Consider the following 20,738-nt stretch of genomic DNA (forward strand, 5'->3'; position numbering starts at 1 on the left):
TTGAAATTTATAAAGCAGATACAAACATTAGTAATTATATTTTTAAATTAATTTACATTTATATTTGTCAATGGCCTTTGGCATAATTTTGGTATTCTTACTTTAATGTCTTCAACTTTAAATACCTAAAGAGAATTATACATCTATAACATATAAATAGCAACATACACCTTTGTCACCATTTCTGAACTATAATGACCATAATGTTGGCAGATAATTGAAAATGTTTATTGTGTGATGACACCCTACGGATTGTTCTCATGGGACATCAGTATAGTCAAACAGGCTATTTAAACAACCAATGAAAGATTCTCTTCAGAGAACTATTATAGATAACAAATAAAGAAGAAATGTAACAGTTAAAATATCAGTGTTTTGCATATCTGATGAATTTAATGGATCTAAGCATTTAACTTGAATGGTTGCCAATCACCAAAAAGAGACACCAGATAGACATTAGCTTCCTAATGGAGGTTCACTTCATCACACCTCTAAATTAGTCCTGCCTTACCAAAAAATCAAAACTAGAATCGATTAAGCCTCTAGATTTAATTACTGTAATATCACAGGAAAAGAGGGTGAGAAGTGAATGTTAGATTATACAGCAAAATCTAGTCTATAGGAAATTCTACAAATTACCCAGTTTCTTCAAAAAATAAATTTCAGGGAGTACCTAGACTATAAGAAACCTTACAATATATATTAAACAATCCCAAAGATACGTGTGGCCCTTATCTATAATACTGACTCAAACAAACAGAGTGGTCAGAAAATTGTAACAATTATGGGACAACTGAAATTTGAACAAGGACTAATATTTGAGAAAATTAAGAAATTATTATTTTAAAGTGTGATAATGTTACTGCGGTACTTTTGTAGAAAACTAAATATTTACAGATGAAACAAGATTTGTCCATTCCGCAAAGTATAGAAGAGGATAAGCAATGGGGGTATAATATTGGTCATATGATAATTTCTAAAGCTGATGATGAGTACCTGATGTATATTATTCTGTCTACTTTTGCGTCTATTTGAGATTTAAGATTTTTTTCTGAGTTTACTGGAATGACATGGTTCACTAAACTATACAGGTCTCATGTGTACAACTCAATATAACACCATCTAGACACCACACCGTGCACCTTTGCCCCAAGCAAAGTCTCTTTCCATCCCCATTCTCCCCCGTTGCCCTTCACCTCGTATCCCCATCCTCCTTCTTTCCTTCTAGCTAATGCCACTGTTAACAGAAACAGAAAAACATACAACGGCACAATGTGCTATGCGCAGGACTCATTATCCTGCTCAGTGCATAAACACAAACTGAGTCTGATTTTCATTTCCTTCCATATGTTAATCAAAACAAATAAAATGTTGTATTACCTTACTTATAGTTATGGCCAAAGTAATATATTCACATATAGAAAACTAATCCTTCTAAAGAAGTTTAGTAAACTATTTCTTTTTTCAAAGAGATAATTAATTTAGTGTGAAGGTTAAGGAAATTTTATAAATGTGCTTTTTTCATAAAAGAATCTAAAATGAGGAATTTGACTTGAAACACTATGGGTAGTTCTGTAACCAAAACCAATCAAAAGTTTTGAGTTCTACTTTGTGCCATGATTCCTTACCTGGGGCAAGGAGTGTATGAATATTGCATTCAGTGAGTACTAAAAATACAAATAATACCCCTGCTACCATGACCAAGGACAGCTACATCCCACATTTCAAGCAGTGTGCTTTATTTCAAGCATTCTGAATATATAATATACTTTCATCTTTACATCAGCTCTATCTAATATAGGGTTTTGGTTGTTCCTAGAGTACAACAGAGGGAATTCAGTCCCAATGAAGTTAAATAATTTCCTAAGGAACAGAACTGTGATTTAAACCCAAGACTGGCTCATTCTAAACATGTTCTTATACTTGGTAAGTGAGCACAATATTCAGCCATGAAAGCACAGCCAAGATTATGTCAAAACAGAACTGTGTCAGAAAAAAACATTAAAGCATATAGTCCATATCTACATGTTAAAAATAGTAACTATACAAATTCCTTTCAGTAATTCCCATGTTAAAAATAATTTAAAAGGCCCTGGCGGGTTGGCTCAGTGGTAGAGCGTCGGCCTGGCGTGCGGAAGTCCTGGGTTCGATTCCCGGCCAGGGCACATAGGAGAAGCGTCCATCTGCTTCTCCACCCCTCCCCCTCTCCTTCCTCTCTGTCTCTCTCTTCCCCTCCCGCAGCCAAGGCTCCATTGGAGCAAAGATAGCCCGGGCGCTGAGGATGGCTCCATGACCTCTGCCTCAGGCGCTAGAGTGGCTCTGGTCACAACAGAGCGACACCCTAGATGGGCAGAGCATCGCCCCCTGGTGGGCGTGCCAGGTGGATCCCGGTCAGGCACACGCGAGAGTCTGTCTGACTGCCTCCCCGTTTCCAGCTTCAGGAAAAAAAAAAAAAAAAAAAAGATTAATTCTGAGAAAAATAAGAATTTATTGTTGACATTTCAAATGAAGTCAATAGGAATAATAGTTGTACTAACTGTATTTTTAGGCCATAAACCATGAAGAAGGAAGCCACTGAAACAATTTTATGTTCAGCACTATGGGAAGCTTTGATTAGTTTAGGTTTTCATTTTTCTATTATGCTCTTAGCACCAAGGCAGTATGCATCACATAAATTGAAAAATATACAAATGACATCTGTGGCATTTGGAGCAAGAGAGAGAGACTAATAAAAAGAGTCTGTCAAGGAGTCTGCATTCAGTTTTCAAAGTATCTTATTAATAATAAAATCAACTTTTAGCTAAGATTTAAAAGATTCAACCAATTTATCATTTTTTATTCAGTTACAATTTTTGTTGTTTTTATTCATCAAGAAAAACATACCTGTCAAAAAAGAAATAGAATATTTGGGGCCCAATATTTAGCACAGAAATACAAGTGCTAAATCATTTACATTTTGCCCTTGGCATTTATAAAATAAATATTTTCTAAGAGAATTGTGTATACTAGATTATAAGTAATGTCTTCTGACTCCTGGACTTTAGAAAATAAGAAATTGTTAGACAAATCGAAAGCTTATATTACAGAGTTAAGGGTAGCCAAAATAATTGAGTATAAAAAAGAAGTATTTTTGCCCTGGCCAGTTGGCTCAGTGGTAGAGCATCAGCCCAGTGTTTGGAAGTCCTGGGTTCAATTCACAGCCAGGGCACAGAGGAGAAGCACCCATCTGCCTCTCCACCCTTTCCCCTCTCTTTTCTCTCTTTCTCTTCCCCTCTCACCACCAAAGCTCCACTGGAGCAAAGTAGGCCCGGGCACTGAGGATGGTTCCATGGCCTCTGCCTCAGGCGCTAAAATGGCTCCTGTTGCAACAGAGCAACACTCCAGATGGGCAGAGCATCACCTACTAGTGGGCTTGCCAGGTAGATCCATTGGGTGTATGTGGGAGCCTGTCTCTCTGTCTCTCCACTTCTCACTTCAGAAAAATACACACACACACACAAAACAAAACAAAACAACCAGAGTACTTTTCTCAATAAAATTTCCCTGAAATAAGCAAATATAATTTCCACCAATTGATTCATTTGCTGTAAGCATTTTTGTCAATCAAAACTTAGGCAGAAAAGTTATTTTTTTCTTAATTTCTAAAAATAAGATAGCAAATTATTTCTGGAAATGATTTTTCTTTGCTAAGATTTAAAAGATATGGATAAAAAGAAAATCTATGATCAACACTATGCAGATAGTGACAGATTAAGTCTATTATACCATTATAATTATGCTTTCAATAGTTACTAATTTAAATCTTCAGCCATAACACATTCACTTCTATTAATACTCTAAAGAGAGAAAAGGAAAAAGGAGGTTTATGTTTTATTTCAGAAGATTAAAAATAATTAAGGTAAGTAATTATATAGGTACACTATACTGTACACAGTAATGCATTATAAAAGTACACTATAAGACTATAATATATATTTGTGGAGGCACCTACTCTATATAAGGTATGATACTTCCTAAAAGTAAACAAGAGAGTCTTTTCCCCAAAAGGACCAGGATTTTTAACTAGGACCCTAGGCTCAAGCTTACTGCAATGCAGGTGATTCAAGGACCACATCCTTAGTGGTAATGAATTTGAGGAAGAGCTTAGAGGCTGGGACAGACAGTTGTCTCAATTGTCCACTTACACAATAATGGTGGTCTGGATTACGGCCTGAGAATTAGAGCTAGGAGGGAAGGTAAATACCTTGGTCATTGCCATTTACAGAGAGAGGACTGCCAGGGTGCGAAGGAGCAAGCCTAAATGGAGACCGTAAAAGTTTGGAGTAGTCTCTAAGTAACACGGGAAAGAGAAGTGGTAGTGAGGTTTTCTTCCTGAACAAAGTTAAGATGCAAGATGGAGAAATACTTGAGAAAACTGGCAAATAAAATTTATTGCTCTGTCTTTTATGCTTTAAAAACTAAATAAAGCTATAAAGAAAATTTATTTTAAGTGAATTAATTCTTAAATGTTTTCGATATTCAGAATTTCAAAAAAGATATTATAAAAAATTTAAATAAAACTTTCTATTTCAACACTTCTATTATTCTTCACGACTTATACTCCAAACTATGACTCAACAACTCATGGGCAATTGGCAGTGAATTGTCTAACTGGGTTTTTTACATTTTACCAAAAAGCTAAAGTGATTGATTTTGTGGTTTACCAGTAACATGTTTAGGTCTTAATGGGATGTATTCTCAAGTCCCATTTCTGCTTCAATTTTATATCCTAGGTTCTTTAGTTTTCTTTTGTTACTCCAATTTTATTTGATTTTATATAATTGTAGGTTAATTTACTTTGGGGAGCAAGCAGTATATAAGTAAATGATGTAAACCAATCCACCAAAAGCCAATTCACTGAATGACTTCTATTTGCCAAGTTACTGAGGATTTTTATTTTATCACTAAGACTTTGCTGCAGCAATAGACCTTGAATCTGTAGTCCTGGGCTTCTAAGTGTTAGTTTCTCGTGTTAATATTTGAGATGCCTCGTGCTTCTTGTATGCTTTGTTATATAAGTGAATGGGTGAGTTCTACTCTTATTTTTTCTGAAATGCGACCCATATAAATCCCAGTAAAAGAGCTGTGGTGAATGTTTTAAATCTGGGTTAAGGTACAGTATTTGGTCTGACAATTTTAGATCAGTGAATTGATCACTTACCAAATAGTTTTTGCTAAATAATTTTCAGTAAATTTAACCATTGCTCAAGTAAACAAAGTTATTGTTTTTCACTACTTTCCTCTTTGATAGTATTCCCTTAAGAATTTTTTCATAATAATTAATTTAAAGTTTTTTAGAATGTTATAGAATGTTATACCTAAAAGGCATTTTTTTTTTAATTCAGGGAGAGGAAGAGAGGCAGAGACAGACTCCTGCATATACCCAGACAGGGATCCACCTGACAAGCCCACTAGAAGATGATGCTCTGCCCATCTGAGGTGTTGCTCTGTTGCTCAGCAACCGAGCCCTTCTTAGCACCTGAGGTGGAGGCCAAGGAGCCATCCTCAGTGCCCAGGGCCAACTTGGTCCAATGGAGCCATGGCTGCAGGGAAGAGAAGTGAGAGGGGGAGAAGTGGAGAGGCAGATGGTTGCTTCTCCTGTGTGCCCTGACTAGGAATTGAACCCTGGATATCCACACACTGGGCCAACACTCTACCACTGAGCCAACTGGCCATGGCTGAGACTTGATCTTAAAATCCTCCTCTAATAAATACACACACACACACACACACACACACACACACACACATCACAGAGGAATTAAGACCTATTGCCCTGCTAGGAATCTAAGAAAAATCTTAAGGCACAAGCAAAGCAAGGGCATCAAATATTTTTGGCAGAACTTGACATTTCAAATTTTAATAGAACAATTAAAGTTAATATCATGAGAAAAATTAAAATTTTGTTGGATTTCTTTACACCTATTTCACAGTTTAGTATAATGTCTATTTTTAGCTACTTTATGGTGCCAGCGGCAAGTATAGTGAGTTTTTATACCATAAACTTTATGGCATTGGGGATTCTTAATTTACTCTAATCATATAGTTTATTAATATCATATACTGAATAGCACTTTAGAGATGTGACACAGTAAGAACAGCCATTCATACTGAGAGATGGCTGTCAACCATTAAGAACAGTGGAGAAAGATGTGGTTTGATACAATTATTTCCACAATACTGACTATGCTTTACAGTTACAGTAGGTTACTTTCTAAGAGTCATGACTTTCAAAAATACCTTCTTAGCTCCACACTTGAATTCATATATTTGTCCTTCAAGTACAGGCCTGTGTCTAGCCATCAAAAATCCTACCTGGTAGATTAGTGACATAAATGAATTTCCAGACTTTTAGATTTCTGGTAGTGATCTTTCATGTTCTCAGAGCCCCTATGTGCCCACAGCTATTTTGCATTAGGTGTTGACAGTTAACAGCAGAGTTGAATTAGAACCCTGGTTGCTGACTCCCAATCTTTTGTTCTTTACTTATTTGAAACAATTACCAGCATTACAGTCATGTCAAAGATCATGTGTTGCCTGCTTTATTGTGAAGTCTTCCTTTATTCCTCATAACAAAACCCTGATTTTAAAGGGACAACACTGTGCTTAGTGTTTTATCTTTCCCAAACAAGGAGCTCCTCTGAGTGATCATAGTTTCTACTTCTTTTGTATCCTTCCGTTTTCTCTATGAAGACTAATTTTTCCTCAAAGCCAGGCATTCAAGTTCATTTCCGTCGTGAAATGTGTTCACAATTTTCTTTATGGAAAATGCCTTTAGGGAAATTCACTTGGAAAAAAAATGCCTGGCACATTATTTGCCACAAATATTTATTGATTAAGTGACTAAGAAAAGGGGCTCTTTCAGTAAGACTTATAGACATTTTTCTATTCTCATGGCCTTATGCCATTAAAAAGAAATACCCTTTATAAAAAAATACTTCTTGAATAGAGAAAGCAACATTCAGTTTGTCACTTCTAACGTCCTCCTTCTTCTACCTTTCCTTTCCCTGGCTGTTTTAGCCTGAACACCATAAATACACATACTCTGTGCTCATGAACTTCCTGGTTAAAGAAAAAAAAAATTGGGCAAAATTGTTCCATTTAGGCTTAAATATTTTCTACAATTCACAAAAAATGCTTTTCACAGTAGGTTATCATATATTTCAAGATAACCTTTGTCATTAACAGTTTATTTTGAAGTCTTCATATATTCCTAATAAAAATATGAACACACTTAACCTTATTATCTATGTATCATAATATTTATATTTTAAAAACCTTACTTTATATTTACCAAACCATGTCTACCTCATCCTTACTTTCCATTATTCTGACACTCAGAAACAAAATAAAATGAAAACAAAGATAAAAATTAGGTTCAACAAGTTCATTATAATGTCATGGAGAAGTCTGTTAGAAATCTATTTATCTTATCCCCTTTCACTGGGTAAAAGAGTTAAGAGGATTTCGTTAGCAGGTAGCCAGCTGGTATAGCACGGAGTATAGTTATAGTTCATTCTGTTTCATGAAGTCTATCACCTCTATGATTTGGGTTTCTTTAGAAGCTGCTAGGAAGTGCTTGCTGTTTAAGTATAAGTAAATACTGCCAAATAACTGATTCTACAAGTCTCTTAACACATTTGTAGACTGAAATAACTAAAACTGATAATGACTAGATTAAAGCCACACCTTCCATTTCTTGGGTCAACTTTACCTATTTACTTGAATTTAGGGCTTTTCTTTTTTATTTTTTTAAAGGTAATCATTAAATTGTTGTCCTGTAGTTAATGATAAATTTACATAAGTTTCAATAATACAAACTTTCATATCTCTACCTCTAATATTATTATACTGTACACTAACTTAGCCAATATTTTCAACAAAATTTTGCTATTAATAAATATATGTATAATTACTTTCTTAACCTCAGAATCTATTAGGTCAAAAATTATTAACTTATACAAAATAACCATGGTCCCCCACTACAGATATTATCTTCTAGCAGAAATTATCATCTCCTAAATTTCATCTGTAAAATACAGAGTTTTGAAGTACTGCTGTTGCAATTTTTAAAATCCCTTAAACAAAATTAGAATTTATATAGGACTAATATTGCTGGATTTTTCGGTACATTTTAAAAGAAAAGAGAAAAATAGGATGGGGAAAATACATTTTCCAATGCAAATGTTTTGTTAGGAGAATGATTAAGAATACTAATGACCTAGAGAGCAGGCTGACAGCTGTAGAGGGGGTGGGGTGGGTTATGTGGAGGGATTGAGCAAAAAATAAAAAAAAGAGAAACTGAAGAACAGACAAGAGTGTGGTGATTGCCAGGGACAGGGGTTGGGGGGAGGTGGGAGAGGGTGTAAATGGTAATGGACAGAGACTTGACTTGGGGTGGTAAACACACAATACAATGTACACATGATGTGTTGTGGAATCGTGAACCTGAAACCTATATAATTTGGTTAACCAGTGTCACCCTAATAAATTCAATAAAAAGGAAAAAAATGTATTAAACAACCAAAAAATAAATAAAAATACTAATGAGCCTCCAAATACAGCATTTCATTTGCTATCAAACACCCCCCAAAAATATGAAGCTTGAAACACTGTAGCAGTAGCATTTAAAATCACTGTATACAATCTCCATGAGTGTAGGAAACTGAAAGATTAGCCTTTATTGGATTATAAAGGATAGAAGTATTTACGTTTTTTAAATAAAAAATTATTTTTTCACATTATATATGTAATATAAGAAAATTTTAGAAAATATGAAACATGTAAGAATACAGAAAAGAAAAAGATCCATTTGTACCACCAACCATTTCAAACACCATTAAACTTTTGAGGCTTTTCCTACCAGTCTTCCAATATGTATAGTTTTGTTTTTAGATATATACAGGGTAGAGCAAAATAGGTTTACATTTGTTTTATATATAAAAAATAAAGCAATAAGTAATAATACAAAAATAAACTGTTTCAGGTACTCACAATGGTAAACTTACTATTGCCCCACCCTGTATACAACCATTGTGGCATTTACACAGTTTGTATAAAGGCAAACCTATTGTAAACACATTCAAATCATCACTGCATGGTGACAGTGTCTTTGTCCCAAACTATATGAGCATCTTCTACAATATGCAGGCCAATCAAAATTATTATGCATATTTACTCTAATAAAAATACATAATCTTTGTTCATTTTCATAGAATATTACATAATAATATACATTTTTGATTAACTATATGCTTATACATATTTATAAACATACAGTATATAGATATGTGTATGGCTCTACAACTATATGCACCTCTAATTAACTTAACATTTTTTGGATTACTTACCTTAATTGTTCTCTAAAAGTATCCTAAAATGAACCCAACTAATTTCTTTTTAACTGAGAGAAGTGCCCTTAAAATTATGAATATTTTCCCTCAGCAGTCTTCTGAAATGTTGGCAGCTTAACTTATTCTGATTTAGTAATCCATATTTCCTTGCTTGAAATTAATCTCTCAGAAAGACAATATAGATTTGGAAAGCACTGATTATGTTTAATAAAAAGTGAATGGATGTCAAAGAACAGTCTGCTCTGCCTAATGAGGCTTTAGAGATTAAGTCTAATTATCACTGATACAAAACTAAAAATCCTTTATGTATTGAACAGCAATTAGCTTTGCTCTCAGAACAAAAATGTACTGATCTAAAAAACATAAAGCTATCTTTGGCATAAATAAGTAATGATTTGATAATATAAACCAGGAGATTAAAAATGTGATGAGGCCCTGGCCAGTTGGCTCAGTGGTAGAGCACTGGCCTGGTGTGCAGGAGTCCCGGGTTTGATTCCCAGCCAGAGCACACAGGAGAAGCACCCATCTGCTTCTCCACCCATCCCCATATCCTTTCTCTCTGTCTCTCTCTTTCCCCTCCCGCAGCCAAGGCTCCATTGGAGCAAAGTTGGCCCGGGCACTGAGGATGGCTCCAAGCCTCTGCCCCCGGTGCTAGGATGGCTCCGGTAGCAACAGAGCAACACCCCAGATGGGCAGCGCATCGCCCCCTGGTGGGCATGCCAGATGGATCCCGGTTGGGCACATGCAGAAGTCTGTCTCTGCCTCCCCGCTTCTCACTTCATAAAAATGCTTAAATACATAAATAAATAAATAAGTGATGGATTTTTAGGTAAAATTAATATGCCTTCTAATATGCGTTGTGACTAAAAAACTGATGCAGTATATATGGAGTGCGTAAAATACCACTGTGGTTCTAAACTGAGAATTTTAGAGTTAGTCTGAGTTAAACTTATTTTTTAATTTAAAAAATAAAAATTGAAAAATACAGCATATATTTCCATAAAGAAGTTAAATCTCAAATTAAATACATTTTGGCATTTTAGAAGAATCGCAAACAAACAAGTAGATTTGAACACTACTTGCTCCTTTAAAAATATTGAACAAATTGGAAAATTGGTTATATGATGAAAAAAAACCCACCACGATTTCTAGTTATGTCCTGCCTGTTTAAGGCTGTGTGATCCTAAAAATTTCCCTTAATTTTCAAGCTCTCAAAATAAACCTCTTGCAGAATAAGGAATATCTTTTCTATTTCTGTAAGTATAAAACTAGAGTATAAGATAGAATTTAAAAAGCCTGCCTACCCACCATAGAAAATATTAATTGTTAGAAAAAAATTATTTCTGTGAGCTATAATAGGGCAAAAAGAAGAAAGTTTCAATCAAGAAAGAAAATATCAACTTTAGTTGGTTAAGCATTTTAAACTTTCAAAACATTCTCATGCATGTGATCTCATTTTCACCTCACCTTAATCCTGTGAAGCAGAAGTAAAATTATTGTCTCTATTTTGCAGATAAATTGAGGGAAAAGGGGGTATTATTTGTTGTTGTTTGAAATTACAAAACCACTTCATGGATTAACAAGAATCTAGGTCTTCTCACTCCTTAACTAGGACCTCTTGCAATGGAGCCAATCAAGTTGAAGGGAATAATAAACATATGCAGCTGTACCCAAGTAAGAAACAAAAGCAAAACATAAAAGAAAAAATATAGGAAATGAGCTCTTCGTGGTAGGCTCTTTGCTCTGATTAATGAGGCTGTATACTTAACCTTCAAGCTCAAAGGGAGCTGTGGTGATATTTTCAGAACTGTGTAAAATTAATTTTAAAATTCAATTTCTGAAAAAAAGCAGCAATTTTAATTACCTGATATTAAGCGAATCTGTACCCTACTCCCTCCCAAAATTACCAAACTTGTGCAAATGGATCATGTAGCATGTCACAATTAAATGACTAGATTCTTCAAAAAACTAAGGATATTAGTCTTCTTTTGGTCTGACTTGTAACCACGTTTTCTTATTCGAATTAATCTTTAAAACACTGTTTACCTTTCAGGGAACTAATACTTTAATATATTTCGCATGAACATGCAGATACTCTTATACCTGTATAAACTGAAAAGTTATTGACAGAATTAATGAACAGAAAAAAGTTTACTTACAAATTTGTAAAAGACATTTATGTCAAAGCTCCTTGTTACTAAAACAGTAAATTGAGGACTTGGTGAGTGCTTATCAGAAAGGTCTATGTATAGCTATACCAATTAACTAACAGAGTGAAGTGAAACTTAATTAATGGAGGTTATGCACTACTTTTTGGTTCAAAAACTGTACTTTGTAAAAAGTGGGTACCTGCGGTCCATCTCTGGCTTCATAGAAGTCACCCACTCTTATTTTTGCACTGAAGCTGAAATTGTCCCTTGAGATATCCATTATTCCATTTCTGCTGAGATACTGAAAAAATCACATATTTTTCCACTTCAGGTTTTAATAATGACAACCCAGCTTTGCTGTATAGCTATCTTCAGGACACTAATGTTTTGCATTTTCTATTCAGGGGTTATGGATTTATAGGCGTTCATTTTAGGTTAAGCATTTATTAGTCCCATACAGAGAATATTTTCCATCAAGGAACTTATCTGACAAAGGAGTATACTTTTTATTCCATAAGCATGCATAATAGGCACCAAATGTATGTTCTTTGCTGAAAAGTATATACCTTTATTACTTCAGGGTACTGCCTAAGTTTCTTTCCACATGGAGCATAATATGCTACTTCTCCTTGAAGATGCCCTCCAAAGTTTCTTATTCTTGTCTCTCTCTGCCAGCTATGCATAACAGAAATGAGAATTATAACATACTTAATTTAAGAAAACCTAAAATCTAAAAAAAAAAATTTTAAGAATACATGATCTTTAGGAAATATGAAAATGACAAAGAAACAAATGTTAAACTAACTGATTGTATAAGTCAGATGCATTTACTATTAAATTTATTTCAATTTTTAGCTAAGTCAATTAAAAATTAATCAAAAACTCAAGTTACAAATATTAAACTCCATTACGTTTTTTAGAAATCATAACTGGTATCACTTTGAGACATATTCAATAACATGTCAATATATTCTGATTATTTACATCTGAAAAGTTTGAGGTGAGAAGAGGAAAGCAGACCTGGTTCTCAGCTCTTGGATGTAGTTCAGTTCCAATTAAACCATTTTAGCCAAACTCTGGCCAAGTCCCTCAGTCTTGCCCACAATGTCTTTCCCTGTGTCCTTTAACTCTATCTTCACACAACCTCTGACACTCTTAACTGCATCCCTGCTCTTTGCCAAACGATTGTGGTTGCTCTTTTTCAGTCATATTCCCACCCGCTGCACGCTCCCGCCCCCGCTCTGCCGTACCTAAGCAAAGCAGTCAGACTTCATTTCAGTGTCTGACATACCATCGTATTTGCCCTTTGTTCTAAATCTTCTGCTCTAAGTAATACTATGTAGTATATTCACTTTATTAATAGCAGAGAATGAGAAATCAAACATGCATAAACATGTGTAGGAAAAGCACACAGGGAAATCTGATTTTCCATACCCATATTCCAAAGGAATACGCAGTTCACGTTCATCTGTTACTCTTCTTCTTTTGTTAGTGCCTTCAAGAAAATTAAGCCAGTTAACATAAAAGACTAGTTTACACACATGACAATTTTTGATAGTTTCGAAACTTCTCTTTGAAATAAAATATCTTAATTAGATGAATTATTAGTGTTGTTCCACAACTTGTACATTACTTTTAGATGGTTCAACAAAACAAACTTGTGAAACATAGAGTTTCTTTTTTTTCCCTTTGGTTTGCATAACAGAAACTATTCTTTCCAAAGAGAATACAAGGCAAGTAGAAATATATAGCTTTCCTCTCATTTTGTTATTTAAAAAATGGCTAAAGTAGAAGAGGGGAAGTTTCAGTAAACTATATACAGTTATTTTCTTTGAAAATAGTTTTAAGATGCTGAAAATTTTCAACTGCTAGCTCATACATTTAAAAATAATAAACCATCTATGTTCATATAAATCCATAGTTTAAAATACAACTAGGTCTTTAAGTAAAAAGGAACTGGATTATGATTACATATAAAATTTTTCATAGATGATGACCAAGTTTCACAAATACAAATACTAATACACACATTTTAATCAGTAGAATATCATATTGGCTTGTGACAAATAAAAGCAAAACTAGAAATTTCCAAGAAAAGAGTGAAATAAGTAAAACAACACAGTATTTCACTATACACATCTATATTTTCTTAGCTATTGAAATGAGAATAGAGAATAGTTTTGGAATATTAATATAAAAACTTTTAATGAAGGCCTCTAGAAGTTTACAAAAGGTCAACTAGAAAAATAGACACAGTATGTTAATGGAATAATAATGCTACTCACTAATACAAATGACATTGGCTATGTGTTGGGCAAATATGCAACTATATATTAAGTAACCAAGTGAGCTCGTTTTAATAAAGTACAAAAAAGTCCACTGTCCATCAAATACTAATTCTAGAAGCATAAACTAAACATAGAAGCAGGATAAACTAAACACAGAAGCAGGAAAGTATTTGAAATCAAGAGCTGTCATTAAGCATGTTCTAAAATCGCAAGTACAGAGAATAAAAATGGTAATGGGTCATATCCTTTGAAAATACATGCTGACCTTTCTGAGCCAACCTGAATCTAGCTGTAACACTTGACTCCAATGAGATCATCCTCAGAACACTGTATTAGAATTCTCGCTATGGTTTGCCTTCTACTTTAAAATAATAAAAATAAAGTGTAGGTACCAGAGGGTGGACTTGAAGTAAGTGTGGAAGAAGGTGTGCCAAGAAAAGCAGGTGACTGGGATTCAGAACATAAGGCAGCAGGAGCAGAGCCTGGGGCTTTTGCTATGTGGAGGTTACGAGGTGTTGAGTGAGCTGTGAGACTGATGGAAGGGCTTTTGACAGAGGAAGTTGTTTTATTCAGTTTCATTGAAGTTTTCTCTCCTTCAGTATCACTATCTGATTCATCTTGGTCTTTATCATCATCATCATCATCTTCTGATCCTTCTGTATCTGATTCTGAATTACTATCTGATTCTGGGAAGTAAAAGAAGCATTTGTATATTATAACTAGATAATTACCAACAATTTGCAGTTTGTACCTAAATGGAATAGTTCAGGAACCAGCATCTGTGAATGAGAACTCAAAGGACCAATCTTCCTGAAGAGCAAATGTAAAAAAATAAAAAATTAAAAAATTAAAAAAAAATAAAAAAACTATCTGGCAAACTATTTGACTACAATGTATGCAGGCTATAAATCCTCAAAATTCTTCATTGAAAGTATCCATTTTACTCAAAATTTACACAAACAGTCCTTCTCATATGACACTATTCACATGATAAGTTCTGTTTAGTGGCTTTAAATCACTTTTAATTTAATGGAGAAACTAAAGTATAGAGGGAACGGAATTGGTATTTAAATTAATAGATCCCAAAAGCTTAAAAATTACATTCGGTTCAGCACGAGGCAGAGGACATTGGGATTACCATTCCCCTTTCATCTGGACTTTTGAGATACAAGAAAACAATTTTCTGTCAGAGATTCTTGGCTTTTTTGGCTTCAGTTATCTTCTGTGGGTATAAGACTTCATGACGTTTCTCAGGCTTCGCAACAGACTAAGATTACTGAAATAAGTGTGTGGGATAATTTAATGATTTAATAATTAAAATTTGTTCTATCAATGTAGTCCTATAAATGGATCCATTCCTACAGATATGTAAAAACTATTCCTGGATTAAACTTGATAAATTTAGGACTGATATTTGTACTAGTTATATCGTAATGATCTCCAGAGCAACAAACAGCTTTTGTGGAATTGTGTTTTGTGTAGTATTATCTGTCTACATTAAAGTTCATTATCAAAGCTGTCTTTGAAAGCTGTTAATATTGACATCCATTATCAATCATGCAAAGTTGTGTTTAAGGAAACAGCAGGGAAAATATATATTATAGGAAAAGTTTTCCTTACCCTGAGCAAGAAGGTTGTTTTACCTTACAGACACTTTGTAGAATTGACTATATTTTCCTATTCATATTGGAAGCTAGAAATTTTACATCTGGATTTGTGGCCGACCAGTATCAAATTCAAAAACTTTGATAGTAAGTATTTCATCTTTGTATTTAAATTTTAAGCTATCTTATATTTTGAATATTCTGTGGAACATGAAGGAAAGTTAACGGGAAGAAAAATAAAAAGAAGCTAACAACTAAGAACCAAAATCACAACGTGAATCAAATTAAAATCAGGAAGTACTTACTCTACGTGTAACTAAATAAATCCTGTGTTGCTAATAGGCATAGGAATTTAGGTTTTTGGTACTTTTTGAATGACTGTGATACATTTTAACAAGTAGCAGAAGAGATGAAAAAGAGACAAGTGAATGGCCTTGAATGAAATGAAAATTAAGTAACTTCATGAAATTCACGCATCATTAATATTCAGCTTAAAGTATTATTTGTTTAATGTTAACTGTATTACAAAGCTGAGAATTTTGCTTAGGATTTCTAATTTCAGTTTCTCTTATTTACCAGCTCACTATAGAAAAGCACATAGCTGTGTGAAACATATTGAATGACATAACTGTAAGTCTGTGACTTGAGAACCTCTTTAAAATCTTTTGATTCACATAACGTTAAAAAAATACTTTAAATTTTAAAATAGAAAATAACCTGATTGGCTGTCATCAGATTCATCATCTTCATCATCTTCCTCATCTTCTTCATCATCTTCCTCTTCATCCTCGTTTGAATCTTCAGAATCTTTACTACTGGGAATGTCTGAATCTGTTCCTCGAAATTGTTCCACTAAAGATTTTGCAGGATGAGAGTGATGTTGTGTCTTTACTGTGTTTCCATTATTACTAACTGCTTTTTCCTTCCCTTGACTATGGAGTATGGGAGACACAGAGGGCACTACAGTTGTTTGATTGCCAGGGGTCCTTCTCCCACTTATACTCAAATTTACAGGAGAGGAAAAAGAGGTACTACTTGCAGTAGCAATGTTTTCATTAATCTTACTCTGCATTTTAGTTTTGGTAGTAAGTGCTAGAGGAGCTTCTTGAATGACACTTTGAATAATGCCATTTGGTTGGTGATTACCTAAAAGTGCATTTGTCAAGAATGGATTAGGATGGTTGTTTTCTAATGTTTGTTTTGAATGTGCTGGTGAACTAGAGGTTCCTTTTGGATTTGACAAAGCTGCAATAACCTTCTTCAGGCTCTTAGACGACTCCTGTTTCTTCAACTGTGCTGGAAATGTCTGTTTATATTGTTCCTGTTGAAACGTAAGTTAAAAGAACAAGTTAGCAATGTATTATAAGAACAAAAATTACTTTTATTAGAATGAAACTCGACTACAGTTTGTCCCCTTGTACTAAAATTAATTCAAAATGGATCAAAGACCTAAATATAAGACCTGAAACAATAAAGTACATAGAAGAAGACATAGGTTCTAAACTCATGGACCTGGGTTTTAAAGAGCATTTTATGAATTTAACTCCAAAGGCAAGGGAAGTGAAGGCAAAAATAAATGAATGGGACTACATCAGACTAAGAAGCTTTTGCTCAGCAAGAGAAACTGACAACAAAATAAACAGACAGCCAACTAAATGGGAAATGATATTTTCAAACAACAGCTCAGATAAGGGCCTAATATCCAAAACATACAAAGAACTCATAAAACTCAACAACAAACAAACAAACAATCCAATAAAAAAATGGGAAGAGAACATGAACAGACACTTCTCCCAGGAAGAAATACAAATGGCCAACAGATATATGAAAAGATGTTCATCTTCATTAGTTATTAGAGAAATGCAAATCAAAACTGCAATGAAAAAAAAAAAAGAATAAAATAAAAAAAACTGCAATGAGATACCACCTCACACCTGTTAGATTAGCTATTATTAACTAATGTTTGTTTTGAATGTGCTGGTGAACTAGAGGTTCCTTTTGGATTTGACAAGACAGATAATAGCAAATTTTGGAGAGGCTGTGGAGAAAAAGGAACCCTCATTCACTGTTGGTAGGAATGTAAAGTAGTACAGCCATTATGGAAGAAAGTATGGTGGTTCCTCAATAAACTGAAAATAGAACTACCTTATGACCCAGCAATCCCTCTATTGGGTATATACCCCAAAAACTCAGAAACATTGATACATAAAGACACATGCAGCCCCATGTTCATTGCAGCATTGTTCACAGTGGCCAAGACATGGAAACAACCAAAAAGCCCTTCAATAGAAGACTGGATAAAGAAGATGTAGCACATATATACTATGGAATACTACTCAGCTATAAGAAATGATGACATCGGATCATTTACAACAAAATGGTGGGATCTTGATAACATTATATGAAGTGAAATAAGTAAATCAGAAAAAACCAAGAACTGCATTATTCCATACGTAGGTGGGACATAAAAACGAGACTAAGAGACATTGATAAGAGTGTGGTGGTTGGGGGGGGGGGGGAGGAAAAGGGGAGGGGCGGGGCACAAAAAAAACTAGATAGAAGGTGACGGAGGACAATCTGACTTTGGGTGATGGGTATGCAACATAATTGATTGACAAGATAACCTGGATATGTATCTTTGAACATATGTACCCTGATTTATTGATGTTACCCTAGTAAAATTAATTTTTAAAAAATTACTTTTATTTGCCTTCAATGTCTGACAACAACTGCTTAAACACAAATTTAAATCATGGTTACCAGTGCTATAAAAGTAGTGGCTGTAATGACTAGCTGGTTGCTGAACCTTGGCTAGACATAATATATTTAAATTTAATCAGTATTGCCCAAGACACATTTCTTGCAGAGACCCTGGACCAACCACAAGGAGTGACATTTCATGGATAAGCTAAATTGGCATTTAAGAGCAAGGCTCCTAGCTCCAAGTTCAAGATGGTGAAGTAGGAAGGTCCTAAGCTCACCTCCTATCATTGACATCAAAACTACAACTACATATAGAACAGCTATCTCTGAGAATGACCTGAAGACTAGAAGAACAGATGCTCTACAACTACAAATATAAAGAAAAAGCCAAATTGAAATGGTAGGAGGAATAGAGACTAAGTCTAGTCAGGACCTTCCCTACTGCACACTTCCCATTTCTTGGCTTACAGAGTGAGAGGGATATCACAACCATGGAAGTTATCCCCAAAGAATAAGGCGTCCGAGCCTTAGCTTAAGGGACCTGCACTAGGAAGAGGAACCCCCATATATATGGCTTTGAAAACCAGCAGGGCTTATGTCTGAGAGAACCAAAAGGGTATAGGAATCCCAAGCTGTGTTATTTCTGAGTCCCAGCAAAAAGATCCATTTGAAAAGCACCTACGTCATATGTGAAGGTGATGCATTAACTAATTTTAGGGTGTCTGATGGAGGAACAGGGACCTGTTAGAACTTCCTCCTGAGGGGTGCTGGCAGGCACCATTTCCCCCTTTCTTTAACCTCACTTAACTGACACTGGCAGGTGCCATCTCTAACACTCTCCATTAACCTTGCTGACACTGTTAACCCTACCCTGGCCTTTCACTGAGGACTCACCCAGGTTAGCACCCCTGCAAAGCAGCTCCTATCCTGCCAAACCCAGTGGGTGGCCTAGTTGTCACTAGCACCCAGTATTGTATCTGTAACAGCATGGATGGGCCTCGCAGCCAGCCACACCAATGACTTGCCCTGTATACCAATGAACCCATGAGAGCCGTGTCCAGGCCTCACAGCCAGCAGGCCAGTGACCAGCCTCACCTGCCAGTGTGTACAAAGACATTGTGGCCCAGATACAACAGGAACCCACACAAGTCCACCCAGGGACACTCCTCTGGAGTACCTGGATCTGGCGACAAGGAGGATTCACCACTGAGTCCCACAGGACACCTTCTAAATATGGCCACTTTTTTTTAAACCAGAAGATTTAGCTGTCCTACCTAATACATAGAAACAAACAGGTAAAATGAAGAAGAAAAGAATATGTTTCAAACAAACAAAAATGGGAGAAAACCACAGAAAGAGAACTAAATGACCTTGAGGTAAGCTGTCTACTAGAAAAGAGTTCAAAGTAGCAGCCATAAAAATGCTAATGAAACTATACGAAAAAGAGGAAAAACTCATAACTTCAACAAAGAGATAAAAATTGTAAGTAAAGGACCTGTCAGAACTAAAGAATATAACAAGTGAAATGGAAAATACACTAGAAGGAATCAGCAGCAGGTCAATGACAAAGAAGAATGGATCAGCAATCAGGAAAGCAGAATTATGTAAATCACTCAACTGGAAAAGCAAAAACAAAAAATAATTTAAAAAATGAGGATAGCGTAAGGGACTTTTGGGACAACATCAAGCGTAACATCATTAAGTATCATAGGGATCCCAGAAAGAGATGAGAGAGATTAATGGGACAAGTAAACTACTTGAAGAAATAATGGCAGCCTGACCAGGCGGTTGCACGATGGGTAGAACGTCGGCATGGGATGCTGAGGACCCAGGTTTGAAACCCTCAAGTCACCAGCTTGAGCGCAGGCTCACCAGCTTGTAAAGAATAAAATTATATGAATTTTATTTATTAAAAAAATGAAAATCATACACAAAAATAAACTGAAGTAGAACAATGAAAACATCTTAAGTTATAGAAACAGATGGTAAAATTGTATAATGAAGATGGTTGCCTTGAAATTAAAAATCAACTGTGCTGTTATCACTGGAACCAAGCTTTAACAATCAAGGCATCAGAGATTAATTAGTGGCATTTCACAAAGAGAAATGCAGACACAATGCCATACAAAATGATTTATTAAATATTTTAAAGCGGCCCTGGCCGGTTGGCTCAGCGGTGAAGCGTCGGCCTGGCGTGTGGGGGACCCGGGTTCGATTCCCGGCCAGGGCACACAGGAGAAGCGCCCATCTGCTTCTCCACCCCCCCTCCTTCCTCTCTGTCTTTCTCTTCCTCTCCTGCAGCCCAGGCTCCATTGGAGCAAAGATGGCCCGGGCGCTGGGGATGGCTCTTTGGCCTCTGCCCCAGGCGCTAGAGTGGCTCTGGTCGCGGCAGAGCGACCCCCCCCCCCCAGGGGCAGCGCATCGTCCCCTGGTGGGCAGAGCGTCACCCCTGGTGGGCGTGCCGGGTGGATCCCGGTCGGGCGCATGCGGGAGTCTGTCTGACTGTCTCTCCCCGTTTCCAGATTCAGGAAAAAAAAAAATAATTTTTTTTAAAGCATCAGTACTAATTAGCAGCACACAATTCCTATATAAACTTTTTTT

General features: G+C 35.5%; 1 protein-coding gene across 7 annotated transcripts in view; it reads right to left on the bottom strand.

The window, feature by feature from the left end:
- Positions 1-20,738, bottom strand: part of BAZ2B (bromodomain adjacent to zinc finger domain 2B) — a 457,412-nt gene that overhangs the window by 72,651 nt on the left and 364,023 nt on the right. For all 7 annotated transcript variants that reach the window (XM_066346467.1, XM_066346473.1, XM_066346468.1 and 4 more), the window contains 5 exons: positions 16,152-16,755; positions 14,223-14,516; positions 12,977-13,037; positions 12,109-12,217; positions 11,742-11,843 (listed from right to left, as the gene is read on the bottom strand). In XM_066346467.1, coding sequence (XP_066202564.1) covers positions 11,742-11,843; positions 12,109-12,217; positions 12,977-13,037; positions 14,223-14,516; positions 16,152-16,755 — 1,170 coding nt within the window. The remainder of the gene's footprint in view (positions 1-11,741; positions 11,844-12,108; positions 12,218-12,976; positions 13,038-14,222; positions 14,517-16,151; positions 16,756-20,738) is intronic.

The sequence above is a fragment of the Saccopteryx leptura genome, chromosome 7, assembly GCF_036850995.1.
Source record: "Saccopteryx leptura isolate mSacLep1 chromosome 7, mSacLep1_pri_phased_curated, whole genome shotgun sequence".
In the NCBI taxonomy this organism is placed as follows: Eukaryota; Metazoa; Chordata; class Mammalia; order Chiroptera; family Emballonuridae; genus Saccopteryx; species Saccopteryx leptura.